At 41.2% G+C, this 20,120-nt stretch overlaps 2 protein-coding genes across 4 annotated transcripts in view; both read right to left on the bottom strand.

The window, feature by feature from the left end:
• The window catches only part of ddr2a (discoidin domain receptor tyrosine kinase 2a), a 29,458-nt gene extending 24,525 nt beyond the window's left edge, over nt 1–4,933 (bottom strand). For both annotated transcript variants that reach the window (XM_055044094.1, XM_055044110.1), the window contains exon 1: nt 4,797–4,933. The gene's annotated coding sequence lies outside the window, so the exon portion shown is untranslated. The remainder of the gene's footprint in view (nt 1–4,796) is intronic.
• Nucleotides 4,934–6,726: 1,793 nt separating this feature from the next.
• On the bottom strand, nt 6,727–19,242 carry uap1 (UDP-N-acetylglucosamine pyrophosphorylase 1). 2 transcript variants are annotated; one of them, XM_055055695.1, is made up of 11 exons: nt 19,133–19,242; nt 18,089–18,395; nt 16,489–16,693; nt 15,835–16,010; nt 15,562–15,734; nt 12,325–12,518; nt 12,104–12,244; nt 9,377–9,565; nt 9,122–9,163; nt 7,470–7,536; nt 6,727–7,360 (listed from the first exon to the last, which is right to left on the bottom strand). In XM_055055695.1, the coding sequence occupies exons 2-11, from the start codon at nt 18,369–18,371 to the stop codon at nt 7,268–7,270; spliced, it is 1,563 nt and encodes a 520-aa protein (XP_054911670.1). In that variant the 5' UTR covers nt 18,372–18,395; nt 19,133–19,242; the 3' UTR covers nt 6,727–7,267. The 2 variants fall into 2 exon arrangements, with proteins under 2 accessions (XP_054911670.1, XP_054911678.1); XM_055055703.1 differs by lacking the exon at nt 9,122–9,163.
• Between the last annotated feature and the right edge of the window lie 878 nt (nt 19,243–20,120).

The raw sequence follows: 20,120 nt of genomic DNA, 5'->3' as shown, positions 1-20,120 counted from the left end.
CACCGAAACCCCTCACATGTGCTTCCCATTAAATCCTCTCAGTCCTACCTTAAGGCTGCAATAAAGCATCACGTGTTTCATTTTTACGGGAAAGTATGAAATATGAACCACATTTCCCAATCAGACCCAGGTGGAGACGTGTAAGCATAACTTTAGTTAAACTTAAGTTACACTCTGTGGGCGGTGTAATGGGGGCCAAATCAGCGTCAGGTCTTTTTATTTACCCTCTCTGAGTTTTTCACTTTTTTTTTTTATTTCATAGGGTTTCTTTTGTTTCCAGATTTATTTTTGAAGACGTCGGGTTGCCCGAGGACGTGAGCCGTTCAAGCCAGAGCCAGAGGCTGATATTCAGAGGACTCGAGGGAGACAGAAAACGAGAAACCGTGTCACACCCGTCAGCCCGGCTCACCTGTAAAAACGCCCCGGGAAAGCTGAACTGAAACCCTGTAAAAAAAAAAAAAAAACCAGCACATCAATCTCACTAAGACTCAAACGAGGTCAGCGTCAGAACCGTGCAAAGACGGAGCTTGTGTTTGTTATGTAAGGAGAGGAGGCTGAAATCTTTCTCTGGAGATTCATTTTTGATGGAATTTCCAGGCTCAAACATTTTACAGTTACACTTTCGGATTGAGAAAAACACCAAGCAACGCCAAGAAATCTCTTTTTTTTTCTTTCCATCTTTTCTGTTTAGATACATTTCTCTCTGCTGCACTTTGTTTCATTTTTACTTTCCCCCTCCCCCCTTTTTTTTTTACATCATTCTGCTAAGATTCTGCCCTGTAAGGACACCTCTTAAACCCAGATGTGACTCTTTATTTTTATTCTGAAACTCTGCCTCTGTTGTTGACACAGTTCACAGTTTTAGAAACTATTCCCTTTTTTCGCGTTCGTCCTATTCCGGTCATTTTTGTATGTTCTCTATTTTGCGTTGATGATTTCCTATCATTTTCAAAGTCTTTGCTTATTAGATGATCTAGAAGCTACTTATTAAATATCAGAGATTGCATGTTCACCCTTTATTCGATGTGAATTTTTAAGCTCTATGATGCAGTAGATTTTTTTCATCTTACAAAGGAGAGCAATGTTGAATGGATATTCATGGATGAAATGTGGAGCAGTCATCTGGCAGAAAACAACTATTTCACTGCTTTTTGTTGCTAATATTAAATAATCTAAGGAAGACAGGATAGATCATTTACAACCGCAGGTACATCGCCAGCATGAAAACCTGAATGTAGGCAACAGCTGTGTTTTAGCTTTTCCAACCTGTCTCAAACCAAGCTGAGTGTACTCGATGTTCTGGCAGGTAACATGTTTCAATCCACTGGATAGGATAGAGATGTACCCAGATATTGATGTGAAAGCCTGACCTCAAGCCCAAAGCTTGAGGTCAGCCCAATTGACTATAACGCCTCCTATTGGCCAGTGAAGCAGTTGGTCACCATAGAGATTTTATCCTCCATGAAAAGTAAATTTTCTTGTTACTTGTGAACATGTTTTTTTTTTTTCACATGCGGCAATGCACGTCACAGAATATGTACATTTTCTGTGGCATTGTAAATAGGTCATCAGTGTGAAGGAGAAGAGGACTCAAGTTTTTCAAGCACAAACTCTTTCAGGTTTACAAAGAAAAAACAAAGAAAATATCCAGTGAGCCGGGTTGTGCGGATGAAAATGCCTTCATATCTGATGCAACATTAAGTTGATGAGAATTTCATCATATCAGTAGTTCAAGTTAATGGTGACGAGGGGGATGTTTTTTTTTTTTTTTTTGCTCGTTTTGAGACCCGTAGCACCAATCATTTCAACATCTCAACACAATGTGTCCATCTTCTTAAGACCAAATGATCTCAAACTGGTTTCTTGAACTTCGGCTTCAGCAGTCACCACTTCTCAAAACGACACTTTGGGTTGTATTGGAGATTCAAGTTGTGGAAGTGAAGCCATCAAATCTGCAGCTGCCACCGCAGGTCTTCCAACACCTCGTTCCAACTGCGGACCGGAGAACTGAAGCACTTCTTGTGGTTTGAGGAGGTCCAACTCGATACAAGCAAAGCGCATCTAGTGAATTGATCAGGCGGTGTACATCCCCGATAAATCCATTCAGTCAGAACCTAAAGTAAAATTTCTCGCTCGTGGCTGCTGGCTGTAAAAAATGGCTGACTTCAAACGACTGCTGACAGCCCATAATCAAAGGAAGACAAACTGAGAGACAGAAAGGTGGAAGGAGCCAGGCAACAAGCATCGAACAGACAAACAAAAACATAGTGCCACGTGTAAACACGACAGGGAGAATGAAACACAAAGGCCACATGTACAAACATAAGACGTCGCAGTCGATAACTAGTGTGAGTTATGGATGACTTAGATTACAACGTATTTTGTCATTTATTTAGTCTCACGGTCATTTGTGAGCACAGATTAAACCTGTAGCATATGAGGGAACTGATTACAGCAGAGAATCAAACATCTTGTGCAACCTGAGCTGAATCTCTGGATGCAAAACTCACCAAACTCAAACCTGGAATGACTATAAAACACTCTTCAGGCTACGTGTAACCCTATCCATCTCAACGTCCCTGATGAGTGTGATTATGGTATGGGCCAAATAAGGTCAAAGTGCAAACAAAACACTGCAGTATTTTAGGCTCGATGTTTTTGAAAATGTCACTATTTATACCAAATTACAAGCCAGAGAGCAGCTGGCTCTCTGCTGCCAGAAGGATTGATTTGAGAATGCTCTCAATCAGACAGACGTCCGTGTTGAGTTACAGCCGAGCTGCGGTGCAGCGTTTTGAATGTGGGGGTGAAATTGCAGCCTTTGCTGTCTGTGATTAGGGCTTACATGAGAGGATGTCAGTCAGCCACCAGGCTGCGGAGGGATGGGATGGCTGGTTAAAATAACAGACACCTCATGACAACACACAAGAAAACACTGTTCCTTTAAATTCAACCCATTAGTGTATATTAGCAAGGGTAAATAAGAACAAAGCTGCACGAATCAGAAAGGCTTAAATGATTAATTTCTACAGATAAAGATATTCTGGGATTCATTTGTGGTCAAGTCGTTAAATCAAATCTGTTGACAAAGCAAAGCATATTGATCAGGCCATTGAGAAGATTCCTAGAGGCTTGGACCGTGTTTTAAATTTTACCCAATTGCTAACATTTTCCTGTGATGTTAGCAATGTCAACATTGCTAACATCACAGGCCTTCTCCCAGGCATGGTATGAATGCCTGGGAGAAGCGCTGATCCCAAAGTTAATCTAATATTTGTAATTTTGACCAACACGGACTGAACAGATTCCTTCACTTCCTCCTTTGCTGTGGCTGTAACTACAGGTGAACTACAATTCCGAAACAGCGCAATAAACAAACAAATAAGTAAATAAATAAAATAATCAACATCGTCGTTCACAACGCCTCCTTCTGTTCCCTGATTGGCCCTGGTCAAAATTGCCCGGAGGCAATCCAAGTCAAAGGGAGAAAGCCCAGGCCGTGCTGGAAGCGAGAATGTTTTTTAAGAGGAATTGCACAAGAAGGCAATAGTCAGGCTACCATTGTGCCGTAGGGATGTCCTTCTTCAGGACACAGAGACAGAGAGGCTGGTCATAGTAGGAAAACTTGCACAAGCTGCAGAAGACATGTGAGAGAGCTAGAGGTTTGGCAGAGCTACAACGTATTGATCGACGTGTATTCGTGTGCTGGAATGACTCTCGGTGATCAGGTGAAAAACAAAATGTCCAGAAGTGCTGTCGGTGATAGATGAATCAACTGGGGGGGCGAAAAGGCAGCAAACTGTTCAAAGCAGGGTGCTTTTCATTTTCTGCCAACTGCTGGTCAGATTGGACAAACTTCTGCATCCACTGTGCTTCCTACGGAGTCGGACGCTCGCAGGCAGCAGGGCAAACTCTTCAGTGCGACCTTCCTGCAACAATATTTCCATTGATCGGAGCTGTCCCTCCTGGGTCTGCTGTTGACTCTGCAGCTCGCCGAGCGACGCGGGTCAGATGTCAGAGCCGTGAGCTCATGCAAATCCAGGGCTCCTGGCAGCAAAGAGTCCTTTGTTTGGACGTCTTTTTAGCCGCATACCACAGGAGGATACCCGCATACCTGCCGCATGTAGCACCCACAGCGCACCGGCCAACTCAAGGGCAGGACCAAAGAGCCTCAGCAGACCACGGAACTTTATGAGATTCCGTTGTTGAAAGTGTTGAACTAAATTTCTCACACACACACACACACAAAAAAAAAAAACATTCAAGCCACAATAAAGCAGCACACATATTTCCAGGCTTGAGACTTTGAGAATTTATTTGAATCACAAAGTATTCATATTAGTTCTCTGGTGGAGTGGAGGAGGATTGGTCGTTGATGTCATTGTTGTTCACAAAAGAAAAAGAAACTTGAATGTGTCTTCAGATTAAAAAACTAATTGGGAGTTGATGAGGCCTGGACCCATGAGAACATATTTTATTCTTTAGTTCAAATGATAGCAGAGAAAAACTGAGAGCAGCAATGAGCACAAATCACCTTTGCGACAACCATAACAAAGTGAAACCGTGTGCAACAGCTTCTGTGGAAAAGCATCTAGAGCAGATGAGTTTCTGCATCGCTTTCTCGTTTTGCCGAAAAGGTTCAGGCACATCAGCTGCCCCAGACTAAAAACGCATCAATCCAACCTTAAAGTTGTCATGGAGGCTTCAGTAAGGCTGATACAGAATGAGACGTTTCAAAGTGTCAAAGAAAACTGCAAAGTTACAAAAATGGAAGCCAACAAATTCAGACCACTTACTTTTTGCCTTTCTTTGTCTTCAGACCATTTGCTCATAGATTGGTTTAGTTTATTCCAGTAGGAGCGTGGCAGCTGGATGTTTCGGTCCTCCGTCGTCCAGTTGTCAGCTGCCTTCAGCAGGACTCACTCGGCTGATGTAAGACGCCTCTGCACTGTGAAAAGAAGAAGGAGAAAAAAAAATGAACCAGAGGGGACAGAGGGAGCGAGGCAGAGAGAGAGAGAGAGAGAAGGAGGAAAAAAACCTCACATTCTGTGGATTCCTGGAAATGTGCCAGAGTTCCAGAATTCCACACATATGGTTTCAATTAAGGCCGAATCCAAGTCTCAATCAAAACGCTTTTCGTCCACCTGAAAAGAGGCTTTCTTTTGACAACCAGAGGCTGAAGCAACTTAAATAGAAAGTGACCTGTGCGCTTTAATCACTTCATTCACTGCTTTGCGTGAGAAACGGGTCTGAGTGCAGGCATGAATTTCAATTTGACAAACACAGAAAGGTGTGAGTCAACGCATCAGGCAGGAGTCCTTCATTGACATTTCACAACTTCTGCAGCTGTTTTGTCCAGATATATTTAGATAAACCTTCACTATCAGATTTGGAAATATTTGTTTGTTTGTTTTTAACAGTATTCTGGTCATCTTGACTTGCAAAGTCATTCTATCCTGTGGTGGAGTAACTCCAGAGGCAGGGGGGGATTTATAAAAGCAGAAGGATTTGATTTTATTGCCCTCTCATGTAGGGATTTTCACCAGCTGCAGAAATGGGGCTGGTTGAAATTTTTTTTACCAACGTTAATTCCTAGACAACTAAGGATTATCAACTCATTCAAAGCTAAAAGCTGAAGTCAAATATTTTTTCCAAAAGCTAAATATTAAGCTTAGTTTTTTTTTTTGAAGCAGCTGTAAGTAGCTCTAGAGCATCCAACATTTACTGAGATAAATATTGTTAAACATTGTTTTTGAAAAGTTGAGCCACTTTAAAATACAGCCTGAGCAGCAACAGAGCAATTCTAAAACATTTAACATTGCTTCCAATTTAAAACTGATACTCATCCTGAATTTAAATGGAATAAATTATTTGCGAAAAAGAAAAACTGCCCCAATTGTGCAATTTTCTTTTGTAGGGTTTGTCTGAAATATTTGGAAGAAAATGCGGCTTGGGAAGTTGAACTAACAACTCTAAACTACCTGAGATACAACAGACTGGTTTTTAAGGAAGCGTCATTCATTTTCCTTCACGCTAGAAAAAATGTCAGAAGTGATTAGCTATTGTTAGCTTCTCGTAGGGAGTGAATGCTGCAGGCTTGCAACTCTATGCGATCTACTGGGTTTTCTTTGATGGGGCACTGCTTGATGACTAGTATCAACTGGAATGCTGAAATGACTTTTTTTGTAAAGTTTCTGGAGACTTCTGGTGCGAGTGGTAGCCAAAGATACTGATTAAAACAGTAAAAGGACTTTCCAAAATCAAGGGTGTTTAAGTAACAATCACTTGAGATAAAGTCACTGCACTCAGGTGATCGCCATTCGTCCATTCGCTGTGAACCTACAAGCACCAACTCGCTGGGCCTTTGTTGACTTAGCTCAGTAACTTTGTAGGGGGGGTGCATGTTTATGCAATCACTTAAGTTATGTTAAATGTTTTCTTTTAATTATTTTGCAGAAAACATTTTTTCACTTTGGGATGAAGCTTTTTTTGCGTGATTTTTGTTAATTGCGACTGATTTGCGGAAGCAATAAAACGGGTAAAACCTTTTCACAGGCACTGTAGCATTACTTCCTCTAGTAGATCTTGGAAATCAAACAAACTCCAGATATTGATTAGTGACTATCGGAACTATAATGCAATGAAAACACGCTGCAGTCATAACATGAAATGCATATTCCAATGTTGTGCAAATTGAGAGTTTATAAAGAGGTATTGACAAAACAATTTGGTTTCCACGTAGAAAGTGCATTTAATAAAAGATAGAAGCCATTGTATCCATCTAATCTTTAATGATTACACAACCAAAAGAAGCAGATATTATAAATACCCCCCACATCCCGATCCATGTGTCCTTATGACATGTACTGATTACTTCATCTCAGCTTAGTCTTGTACAAAAATTACAAGTTAAATAGATGGTAAAGTCCATCTAAACAGCATTCATCAGGACGTATAAAAATAAGTCTCATAAGCAAAATAAATAGATGCACTTGCCGAATGCATCGTCCAGACAATAAGGATTTCATTCATAATTTCACAATGTGTTCAAGTGCTCTATGAAAGACAGATAAAATATGGCGTCAGCATATAAACAGAGGAAAGACTGCGTACTTCATTAGCCTCATTCACTTTCGTCTCAAGAACCTTTCAGGGAGACGCTTGTTATTGCACGGCGATGGCATCACAGTTTCTCTAAACGAACTCAGGAAAACAAAAAGCATGAGGTGATCTTTGGGTTGTTCTCCCTTCGTCTGTCCTCTGCTGATTAAACGCCGTTCTTCACTAGTTCGTGGACTCCGCGCTCGTCGATCATCAGGGTCGCCTGAAACTCTCGTCCCTTCACCAATTCCTCGAGACCCTTTAAAAAAAAAAAAGGAGGGGGGGAGAGAGAAAAAAAGTGGAAAACTTTGTCAAGCAGAGATTTTGCGACAACACCTGGATTTTCTGTTAAATTCTCCTGGTCTCACCTCTCCCGCGTAGGAGACCAGCGGAGAGATCTCGCATTTGATCGGAAGGTCGGTTCCGTCCTTGAGGCTGCGTCGGAGAAAGAAGCGTTGTCAGAGGAAGGAGAAAAACAGAGGCAGAATGAGAGACCGTCTCATGAAAGACAGAGGGACGGTCGCTTAGAGAAGTGGCAGTAAATCCTGAAAAACAGCTGGGCTTTTACTAAGGCTTGTGATTAGAGATCAAAGGTAGATAATCAGACGTTCATCTCAACCAGTGATTAGTACTCTGACCCGTAACACACATCCTCCAGAAGCAAACAGATGAGTGCCTGGCAATGTCTCCACCCAGTGCTTCTGAAATACTGGGGGCACTTCACACAAACCCTCACTCATCTTGCCCACTTCAGGGTAATTATTCCAGACAACAATCACATCTGGAGAGTCAGAGGTGGAGCTGCAAGAGAAGGTGAATGACTAAAAGAGAAGCATTAGGAGCCTTAAACACATCTGTGACTCTAATGAATGTCAAAGAGGCACATGCTTGTGTTTTTACCGTGCCTATAAAAAGCATTCAACTCCTTGGATTTTTTCACCCTCTTTATTGCTTCTACAAAATGAGTCATGATTGACATAATCTGTCTTTTTCCATAAGATTAGGAGGGGAAAAAAAACACCCTAGAAAATAAATATTTAATCTAAAAATAAACAATTGCATTGGTGTCACATAGTTGCTTTCTGATTTTGTTTCTCAAATAGGGCAGGACTGATTTGCAGAAGCAATAAAAAGGGTAAAAAAAAAAATCAAAGGGGGTGAAAACCTTTTCAGGCTCTTTATGTCTGAGCAAGCCAGTGAAGTTAAAACAAGCAGAAAACAGATGAGCCTGTAATGATCTTATAAACAAATCAGCGGGTTCAGAGTTCATTTCAAGGTTCGACAGACAGGAGGAGTGGTTCCCATTACCCAGCATGCAACGGGTGCGTACGTCCTTTACGCACTCAAGGGTCTCAGCATAGGCCTTCAGAGGATAAATTATCTGCCATCAGATCATTATGACAGAATACCAGCCACTACTAAACTAAAGTAAATCTTTCATAACTGATACGGTCCCTTGAAGCATTCACATCTCTTAAAACGTTTTGTTTTCACATGTGCTAAGCCAGCCTCAATGTAGAATTATCTTTTCCGGGATTTATTTAGGCGGCACGACTCTACTGGGTTTGGACGTCTTAAAGACATAAATGTACGTTAGGGAACAATTCTCCAAATTGTTCCCTAACAAACACCTAGGGCCTTGTTGAGTCCTTAAAGTTACCCTGGATTTTATTTAGGAGTATCGTGTTGAAGGGGTCTGGATGAAAATACAAAATATTCTCAGTACTCATATTTTGTAAACTATGCACTTTTTATACTTCACAATCATGAAGTGATTTTGTGCAAGAAAAAAAAGAATCACAACAAAATACATTTTTTGTAGTTTAGCAATATGTAAAAAAAATAACGTCAAAGAGGTATAAATACTTTTGCAAGGAACAATGATAAAAAAAAGAAAAAAAAGAAAAAAAGAAAAGCTACTCATCAGTGGAAATGAAGGAAGTGGATACAAAGAATCGAAAGCGTTAACAGAAGCCAAAATCCCGTCACCATGCACTCAGAACAGCAGGGGAATAGTTACTTTCTGTTGCCATCATCTGTGACACTGCCAGCTGCTCCGTCTCTGGAAACATTGTACGGGACACGCAGGTGCAACACCGAGCATGAGAGAAGGGGAAGGGGAGAGAGTGTGAAGCTAAAAACAACAAGATGTCTAAACACACAAAACACATCCAGGCCGGTGCGCAGAGTTGCACAGTGTGAAGCGTGTCGGGAAGGTGGGAACATCCAGGAAGAACCCGCTTTGGTGTTTGTGCCACACCCCGCGGCCATTTACCTGGGTATGGCGGGCACGCGCCTGCCGTTCTCGTCGATGAAGTGGCCCCCGGCGTTCAGGACCCAGCGGTGGTGCAGGGACATGAGGGCGTGTCTGGCTGTGGTGGGAGTGTCCTTCCCGTCCTGGGTGTCCGCGTTCTTCAGCGGGGAGAACTCGTCCTCCCGCAGAACCTCGTACACCACGAACGTCCTGTTTTGGGAGAACACGCCGTCATTTCAGCGTGTAAGCACAACAAGGAAACAGCAGGGCACAGCTGGAAAAGAAAACAGCTCTGAACTCAAGGGATGAAATTTGTCAAGCTTTTTGGGGGTTTTTGAGACTACTGTTTGGGAATAATTGAAGGATATTTGGTTGGTTATATCCCTGGATCATTGGAGTTGGTCATTATGTTTTAAGTAACGCTTAAGTTCAGCTGTTCATTTATAAGAAGTCGATGGTTTTCACAAGTATTCCTAGCCCTTGAATCCTGCCACACGTTTGAATATTTAAGCCACAAACAACAAAATAATCAATTTACTTCATAATTGCAAAGTGCAAAGAGAAAGACTGGCACTTCCCGTGTTTTAAAGCATGAGCACATCATCCGAGTCATTACTTTGTGGACTGTAGCTCTCGGTTGGGATTTCTCTACCAGCTTTCCATACTTAAGGACAGAAAGTTTTGGCCATTCTTTATGGAAAGATGGCTCAAGCTCAGTCAAACTGAATGGAGAGCATCTGTGAACAGCAACTTTTAAGGCTGACCACAAATTCCCATTTAAAATTAAGTCTCATTGGGCCGTTCTAATTGAGGAACATGCTTTGATCTCGTCCAAAGTCTGAAGTTTTTGCCAAAAAAACATCGAAAGAGCTTATTGGCAACAAAATTGTGTTTTTATTTTTAATAAAAAAATAAATAAAAAGGCTAAAAAGTGATTACATTTTATTTTCTAAAACAAAAACTAAGCCTAGAAAATATAAATGAAACAACAAAGCTGGCAGATTTTTTTTTCTTTCTAACATGTCCAAAACATGCATTTTGCATGTTTGCCTTTTGAAAGAAATAGATGCGATGTCCTATATTTTCAGAGGAAATATTTTCCATTTTCTTGGTATAGAAATGTTTTGTCCATTTAACAAGCGTGGGGATTTGGGTCATTCCTGCAAAATTCTCACTGTATTTAGCCAATTTTAATGAAACCAAATGTTCTTTTGAGGAAAAGTCACTGAGTGTTTGTGGTCCTATTTACTAGAAGGGTGAATTGAAAGCTAGTATTATGGACAATAAAGCCAAATACTTTTCCATTTTAGCATGTTTTTAATTTGTCTGCATTGTTTTTGAAAGGGTGTCGATCTGCTGTATTGGCTTATGGATTAATAGCCGAGTTTGTAACCCTTTCTTCCTAAAACCAACTGTGTCTCTGACTGGATGTTTACTTGTCCTGGAGGATAAATCTCTGCCCCAGTCGGGAGCTTTTTTTCTGTTTCCAACTGGTTTTCTTTCCTGTGCCCACCAACTCTGATCATATGTACTGAGAACACATTGCAAACATGTCAACTCTACTCACTATGACTTTAATTAAGAGTCAGTAACAGAGGATTCATTTAGAGTTGTCAAAAATAGCAAGCAGGTGAATACCAATGCCAGAAATGTCAAGCGTTTCATATTTCTATTTGTGAAATATTTTTTTAAATCCTTCCAGTTCACAAGCATGTGCTTCTTCTTGGTGGTCTGCTGTATAAAACCTCGTTAAAATATGTTGAGGTTTGTGGTTGTAATGTAACAGAATGAGAAAAATTGTTGTTTACAAGACAGTGAGGCATTGTTCAACACAGAGGATCATCAAAGCACTTGGTCAGTTTGATGCTGAAACTTTTGTTTGCTGTCAAAGACCGAGACCCGAAAAACAAATGCGGATGTCCCCAAAAAAGTGGACGTCCAAGCAGAACGTACAGTGAAAAATGTGCATGAAAGGATGTTTTATGATTTTCTCAATCATATGTTTCAACATTTGTTTGAGTTTCTCCTGTTTAACCCAGTACTTATGACCAACAGGTTTTCATTAACGACATCTTGAAATAAACATCCACATCTCTAATGTTTCCAGGTCATTTCATGGGAGTATGAAGACATGTGGGCATCATAGGCTCACTGCACTGAAACACAACAGAAAAGGGCATTGGACTTAGTTGCACCTCATGCTGTGAGGATCTGAGAAGAACCAGAATTCAACAGGCATTTTTAGAAATGTGGCAGCTAGGAGAGCCGACCCATCTGGATTCTACTAAAACTGTCAGCCCAACTCTGAACCGTCCTCAGAGCGGCAATGCAGTCGTTCCTCATCTGTTTTTATTTTGACACACAGAGCATTTGTCTGCTGTGCATTCCCTGTCAGTCGATCACAACTGCCGTTCTGTAATTAAATGAACATTTTGATTAGCAGTCGGATGACTCAGAGCTGATGTCATGAAACATTTTGAAGAGGAGGAATGAGCAAACAGCTCGTAAACCTTCATCCTCCTCCTTGAGAGAGTTTGGCAGACTTGGCCTGCTGGATCAGACTTCGGAGAAATGTCACAGCTGAGGGTGAAGGATATGGTTGGGGGCTGGAAAGAAAAAAGACGGGGGAAGGTTCCTGCATGCAGGAGGAGAGTTAAAACTTTGGCTAGGAGACCCATAGGTGACATAGCCACCTCTCAACTAGAGCATGCATTAGTCACTATCTGAAGAAACTCAGCTGCTACTCACTTTGCAAACTGGAAGATGTCAAAGACAAACTTTTCCATTTTAATCCCATTGGGTTTCTCCGGTTTGATGAGATGACCCTGACCGTCCACAAAAGGGATCTTCTTCTGGGCAACGTGGTGCTGCAGCTGGGGTTCATATTTCCTGGTAATAAATAAAAGACTCTGTATTCAGATATCATTCTTGGTGGAACACGTTAAAAGCGTGAACAGGAGGAATCTTACTGCACGACGTCTCGCAGGAAGGAGAAGCTGAAGAAGTGGTTGGCCACGTTTCCCGCGTTGAACATCAGGCGGCCGTCCGAGCTGCGCTTCTCAGCCGTCGCGAGGGTGATCTCGCTGTACTCCACCACCTGGTAACGCCCGTCCACCTTACAGACAACGCCCACAGCCTCGGTCGGATTGGTTTTCTCCACCACCTGAAAGCATCGGCAGATATTGATATGGGCAAACAAACCGTGGAATCCACGCAAAATACGACAATGGGAGCGTCAACGAGAAGACTTGAAGCTGGAGTGGAGGCTCAACCTCCAGCATGACATCGACCCTGAACCTGCCTGCAGCCAGAGTTGCACTGGAGTGGTTTGGATCAAAAAGATGTGTTAGAATGGTCAAGTCAAAGCATAGACCTCTACATAGTTGAGAATCTGTGGGAAGACTTTCATGTTCACACGTGTTCTCCATCCAGTCCGACTGAGTCTGAACTATTTTGCGAAGAAAATATAAAACTTTCAGGCTCCAGGTGTGTAACGCTGGTAGAAAGAATGGCCGACACACTTGTGCTTGCGTCTGCAGTATGATGCATGAAAAGTCACGTTTCAGATTTCTTTCTCTTCACGATTATGAATTTCTTTGTGCTGCTCCATTACATGCTTCTAATTCACTCATGGTGACAGACTGACCGCTACCAGACTTCCTTCCTGCCCACAGCATCAGCATTCACATTGACTCTTTGAAGATATGAGTTACAGCAACTTTTAATTTCCTTTTGGGGACACATGAAGTAGTTTTCAATTGAATCCCAATAGAATGCACCGAAGTCTGCGGTTGTAACAAACTGTGAAAGAGTTCAAATAGTATGAATACTTCTTTGAAGCACAGCTTAATGAAGCATCCAGAAAATTTTAAAAAGTATTTTTGCTAGTTTAGATATCTTAGTAGACTTAAAATATGACCAAACTCATTTACAATGAACATTTCAGTAAGATATAAGAGCTTATCTTACGTCAGTAATTGTTGAATGTTGATATAAAGAACTAGCTCCACTGGCATATTATTTCACTTGTAACAAAACATGTTTCCAATGTTATGAGAATCTGACAGTGGAATTAGTCAATAATCAAAAATTACTGACTTAAAACAAGCTCTGATCTGAAAAAGTTATTTGTAAATTAGTTTGGTCATATTTAAAGTGTGCCAAGATATTCGCACTAGAAAATATGGAAAAACACTGTGGGAAGACTTTCATGTTTCATGTTGGCAGGATTTTGGGATTTAGCAGTAAAATAGGTGTGAAAAGATTCAGAAAGTGACAGCGGTGGGCTTGTTTGTTAAACTTCACTCAAACGATCAGCGCAGTTCACCTTTTTTAGCTCCATCTGCTCTAAATGAAGACAGACCTCCCTTAACCCTAAAGTTGGTTGCTAATGACAGACTTTAGTTATGATGAGGGGGTTGTCGAATGGGGGCTGGGGGGTTGAAAAGCCACATAAAACGTTGGAGGCTCTCCCAGTAATTTACGATGGGAGAGACTCTGGCTTGATGCACTTCTTCCATCTCTGTTGCACCATATTCAAAATCCAACTTGAATCACCATCTGAAGCTCAGCTGCATCTTCAGATGCATTTCAACATTTCACTGTGTGACACCGATCACCCTGATGATTGCAACTGAGGCGTAACTCTAAGTCTAGGAAGAGTCTATCTAACAGTTCAGCCAAACTCTGGATGCCTTTCACAATAAATGACGTACATAAGCTGATGTGGAAACAGTGGAAACAAAAACAGTCAGAAGAAACAGAACAAAGGAAGTGATGTTGATATTGAGTTTTGATGCGGTTTCCATGCAATGTCATCGTTATTAACATTATTCATCATCTGGTATTACCCAAGCCTCTGCTCCATCAATGTCCATTTCTTCACACAATGTAAGTCTTTGTTGCCAGGCCATAGCAAGGCAACACAGAGACAAACCCCTTTCTACTTTTTTGATTAATTAATTTATCTAGGTTTAATATGGTGAGTCAAAGTACCTGTAATAGGTCCTGATGTCACAGAGGTTTGTCAAAAATTTAACCCGCCAGCTGTTCTTCAGCATAAATGCCATACAGGGTCACACACTAATCACAATCTGATTGGAAAGTCCAAAGTAAAAGAAAGTGTTTATGGTTGTACTCCCACTGAAAGTAGACATATTTAGAGGGGCAGTATTTTGTGCTCCAGGATGACCGTGAAAATCCAGAAGTTGCAAAACTCAACAAGAACCAGGCACTTTGGTCTAGGATTGAGCTTTTATGAGGGTTTCCCAAAGAGCTGAAAGATAGTCAGAAGAAAAATGAGGTCAGCAGCTCCACCAGGTGGCGAGTTACTGAAGGTGCAGCGAGCACACCACACCTTTAATTACACATTGTTCCTTGGAAAGATATGAAGAGCGTGTATCCTTGCTGGACCCGACTGGAAAAACTGGACTGAGGGATCAGAATGGAGCAGACTCGACTGCTGACATACGTCCAATATGCAGGTTATTAGCAGCACTGGGTGATCATTAATTATCCGTGAGTTCTTGTGCTGTATGATACGTTCTTCTTTTATGAATATGAGATAAAGACGCTTTATGAGAGGAGGAAGAAAACAGGTTTGCTGCTGCGTCAGCTGTAATATGTTTGCTTTTGATACACCATGTGATACGGAGATGCTTCTTTCTCCATAAATAAATAATGGCGCATAAGTGTCGTCGAAGACACTGCTCGTATTTTAAGACCTGATCATCTCTGCAACACATCCACCAATTCTAACTCGAAAGTTTCGCATTTGCTTCTGCATCTCCAATGTTGAACACATGTAATTTCTGATTTGTCAAAGAAAGGCTTGTTCTTTGTTTGAGGTGTGCAAACGAGCTCTTCAGCATTCTTTCATTAAATGTTTTCATTGGAATATGAACATGAGACAAAATAATCTTGAACTACAAACAAGGCAGATAATTAGCTGTGGGATTTGTGAAAGAAACTCTGGCCAGTGAGAGGACCTTGGGCTTTGTTCGACTGCACGCATAAACCCAGCTCTATAACATACTGCAGAGAAACCTATAAAGTTTATAATGTAGCTTTCAATACATTCAAAAGGTAGGCGTTAAGTCTCATAAACCTTGTTTTATAAGTCATTTATGCAGGGCTCTGCAAAAGTCTATGGATAAAAACCCACATTATGCTTTGTATACTTCTACTCCTAAAACTCTTTGACCGACCTTAGCTCCGCAGTCTGCGCCCTTCTGCACACAAAACCCAATGAAGGTGGGATCGGCCACTTTGACCAGGATGTTGTCGACACAATACACATGAATGAACTCGACTCCCCTCCGGTGCATGTCGTCCAGGATTCCCTGGTTGCCAAGAGCTCTGTAAAGACCCCCGTTTCCGTCTGAAACGCAACCACACAAAAAAGTTTGAAGGAAATGCTCATAAACACCCGTCCAGTCAGATCAATTAATTTTGTAGTCACCAATAATCTTTCGACCTACCAGGAGCCATGGAAAGCTTCCCCTTACTCTCCAGGATGATCTTTCCATTGTAGTCCATTGCTGGCAGCATGCCCTGCTGGAAGAAGATTACATTGTTCTTGTCTAAACCAAAGTATTTATGCTGTGAAAAAAAGTCCTTGGTGGATTCCATTGTCCTGCCGCTGGTCATGATGTACCTGAAAGCAGCACAGAAAGAAGATAAGACTTGGTTATTTAGGATACACCAGCGGGAACATTGAAAAAAATCAAGAGGGCGGAGAGAACCCATGTTTTTTTTACATAAACTGAAGACATTGCACATTAGAAAGCAATGCAAGAAGCTTGTTTTCTCAACCAAAGTGAATGACAAATGTCAGATTTCAAAGATTTAAAATGAATAATGAGTGAGACCTAACACTAACCTCTTTCTGTTACCATTTTCCCTTTTCAGATAGTTAAATACCCTTAGATCTGCTGTCCAGGGAGATAATCCTGTTCCAGCTTTCTTCATTGAGTTTCCTTTAGCGCCTACAGTGATCTGACCCAGTTAATCATCACGCGAACATAACTGGGACTCATTTACAAAAAAGACAGGTGGCTGTTTGCTAGACTTAGTCTGTCTATTTCTCTTTGGATAAGAAAGAAAAAAAAAGTGTGTTAGAGCCAGAGTCTCACCAGGGAACACAGCATTTGACTGTTGTCTTTTGCTCTGCCAGCTGCTGCAGCTTCAAAATGCGCTCCGCCTGGATCTGAAAGAGAGTTTTGTGGGATGGCAGCCCGACGTCGTACATGCCTTTGGGGTAAGAGACCCCAAGTCTGGTTCCCTGACCCCCCGCCAGCAGTAAAACAGCCACTTTACTCTGAGAGATGCAGTCCAGACCTGAGGGGGAACCAGAGCACAACAGTTTGAGTCTTTGCATGAAAAGAGCCAAAGAATCTTGACTGAAATGTTTGACCATTCTTCTTTCCAAATTCAAGCTCAGTGAAATTAGATGGAGATCAACTGGGAATATTAAACTGATCTCTGTAAGCATCAATGTTTAAATCTTGCCAGATGTTCTCAATTGGACCAACATAGGCCGACCCCAACGTTAATGTCATTTTATCATTCTAGTTTTTTTCTTATGATCTCTTGCATTACAACTCTCTAATCTTCTTGGATGCCTTCAGAACAATTAAATTATCTTTGCTGGGAAATCTTATATAAATCATGATAAACTTAACTAAACAGCCATAAAGTTTACCATTAACAATCATTTGTAAATGAACTTTGAAGACATGATATCATAGGCAAGATGTGAACATTGAACTCCAATAGAGAAACTTTCAAATATATATATTTTTTTAAAAAAAAAGGGAAATAAAACATTTTCGGCCTGACACAGGTTTATCTGAAGTTTACTACCAGCTATGGGAGTCAACAATATTTCTAGCAGCTGGTGCCAAGGGAGAAGTTTTACACCACGTATTGGGAGGGTCAGCTAGACTTTGACTGCTTTCCCAACATATGAAGAGTCCTGCACAAACACACGCGCGCACACACACCACACCCTGCACACACAAATGTGGTCACGACATGGTGAGATGACTTCATGAATAAGGGTCAAGAGAGGCAAACCCAATGACGTCAGCCCCAAATCAGAACCAGATGTTTTCTGCCCGATCACATCTCCTGTTACTATTGGCCACAAAAATAAAAGAAAGCGATCCAAGTGATTCATTAGGTGATCAAATCGCCTCGGCAATGCAGGAATTGCGCAAAGAGTCACATTTAAGAACCCAATTACTCATATTTTTTAAAAAAACCCTCAGAAAGAAGACTGGGGCAAAGTTGAGTCTGTAACAGTACACGGTGAGTAACTGGCTGGTTACTCAGGGAGAGCTTTGCCAAATAGATGGACTGAAATGGTTTCTTGTGTGAATCTGGAGGTGGGTTCTCTGAACTTTTCTTAAGAAATCAGAAAAAGCACCAACCCATGTCTATCTCACTTTATCTGGACTGCCCTGAGATGCTTTAATCTCATTATATCAGTAATTTGGTTCCCTGAATCATTAGGCAATGACCTAAAAGAAACTGGGTTTCAGCCTCTTGTCTGGTAGCAGAAAGTGAAGACATTAATCTTAGCTGTTGCTACTACATCATAATAAAGACAAGAAACAATAATAAAAGCTTTTCCTGCTTCCTTACTGTTTATTGAACAATAAAGACTCAAGACTCATACACCTTAGGAGGAGGGCTGGGAGAAAGTCCTATGAAACTCCTGATTGAGCTCACCTTTGACCTCCCAGTCTTTCAGACTCTCCCTGTCCCTAGTCACACTCCCGAGCACGTCCCGGGGCACCGGCTCCATGCGCCCGTCCATCTTCTCGTGTCTGGTGCTGCTGGACGTCTCCATGGCGCTCTTGAAGAATCCGTTGATTTCCAGGAAGTCTATCCCCTGAAGCTCCTGGAAGAGTTCCTGCTGGTCTTCGGGACTCAGCTCCTTCCAGAACTGGAGGAGGTGAGGCTGGCCCGCTTCAGCCAACTTCTGCACAAGTCCACTGGTGTTTGGGTCCATGATCAGTAATGACTTCGATGAACTCTGCCGAAACAAAAAAAAACAACAACAATATGAACATGTATTTGAGTCGTTGACGTGACTCCCAACCAGACAACCGTTGGATTAAATTGTATTTCAAGAGGACATCTAAATACATTTAACTCCAAGTCTAACTGGGGTTTTAAGGAGGAAACAAAACAGAGGTTAAGTTACAATAAGATGAACTGACAGAACTGGCGACAGCTCAACATCCAGTAATTAATTTTCAAGTGAAACAATTAGTTAAATGATTGACATTGTTCGCCTGAGCACACACCCACCACAGGCAGCTTGTTGGAGAAGGAAATCCCCCCTTCACTGGAGAAGAATGGAAATATGATGCTGGGGGGATAATGTTGCATGCAGATTATGTTCCATGCAGATTTAGATCTTTTATGTGTTAACTCATATGACTTGACTCCTAAAACTTCTCACACTTGACGTCCAGAGTGAGGCTCTGTCTCAATGTCAAGTTGAGGGTTTACAAACACACAGCAACGAGGCACGGCTAAGAAACTACATGTAAGCAGGCCTGGCTTTGTGAAGCTCTGTTATGCACATTAATTGTACTAATTTCTTAAGCGCCGTTCATCAACCTGCCTTGACAACAGCACAGACATGCGATGAGGACGCGGGTGCCGAGCACGTTTATATTAGCTGCTAATTCATCGACGGCACGCGAAATAACAGATTTTGTATAAATATTACAGAAGAAAAACAAAGAACACACCAACTCTCACCTCTTTCACGGACTCTCGTTGACGTTAAGATCAGTAACATCAGCGGCTGTGCGGTTCCTGTCTTACAAGGCTTAGCTGTGACGCCTCCCACAGATCCACGCCTCCACCTACGTCACGTATAACGTGGCAACAGCGTGAAGTGCGTTGCCTTCAAGTGCTCCTCGTAAATCTAACAAGCGCGAGAAGACCGAAAGATGCGTGAACCAACTGATGAAGTTTGAAAGTGTTCTTGTTTGTTTTAAAATCAAACAAATTTTAACATTAAACAATAACCTGAGGAAATGCACAAATTGTTTTTAAGATTTGTGTATTTACTCGGGTAAATACACACAACAGGTAAAATTCGTGGTTTCATTTATTTTAAATAGAATAGAATAGAATAGAAAAGAAAAATATAATTTATTGTCCCATCAATTCACGTGTATAGGGGTGAGTACTAATTCTATTCCAAGTGTTGTACTGCAGACTAATGAAAGGTAAAAAAAAAAAAGTAAAGAAATAAATGTTTTTTATTTTATCAAATCCGGCTCCCCCCCCCCAAATGACACATTATGTTCTACATCTTACAAGTTGATTGTCCCTAATATTTTGACGACTTGTAACTATGAAACTCTGAGTATTTTATTATATATGTATTATATTTTAATTGTAAATATATCATAAAAACTCATACTTATTACTTATGTCACATATCAACCATGGTTCTGCAATTGATTTAGATTGCATTGAGCTGCAGGTACCCAATCAATTAGCATGAACTTGTGAAATGTCGCCACCCTGTGGCACATAAGAAAGTTACTGAGAAAAAAAACCCATACGTTTAAGTTTCTCTTTCGTCATCATGTCAACATTATTTTACAGGGCTTTTTTTTCTCTTTTTTTTCCCCCGTACCTATTCATCACTTCAGATCTAGTTCAACATACAAATATATCGGCACATTTTTAACGCGTATGCAAATATATGTCAAAATGGAAACAGATCCACCTT

The sequence above is a fragment of the Poeciliopsis prolifica genome, unplaced genomic scaffold, assembly GCF_027474105.1.
Source record: "Poeciliopsis prolifica strain line A6 unplaced genomic scaffold, Auburn_PproV2 SCAFFOLD002, whole genome shotgun sequence".
Classification (NCBI taxonomy): domain Eukaryota; kingdom Metazoa; phylum Chordata; class Actinopteri; order Cyprinodontiformes; family Poeciliidae; genus Poeciliopsis; species Poeciliopsis prolifica.
This window is presented reverse-complemented; position numbering and strand designations above follow the sequence as displayed.

What these genes read in the sequence shown, in the direction of transcription:
- uap1 (XM_055055695.1), bottom strand. Translation starts at nt 18,371, where the DNA reads ATGGACCCAAACACCAGTGGACTTGTGCAGAAGTTGGCTGAAGCGGGC. An exon ending in GAAAGACTGGGAGGTCAAAG is followed by an intron (nt 16,694 to 18,088) that starts GTGAGCTCAATC and finishes GTTCCCCCTCAG; the next exon opens with GTCTGGACTGCATCTCTCAG. An exon ending in TTCCTGCGAGACGTCGTGCA is followed by an intron (nt 12,245 to 12,324) that starts GTAAGATTCCTC and finishes ATTTATTACCAG; the next exon opens with GAAATATGAACCCCAGCTGC.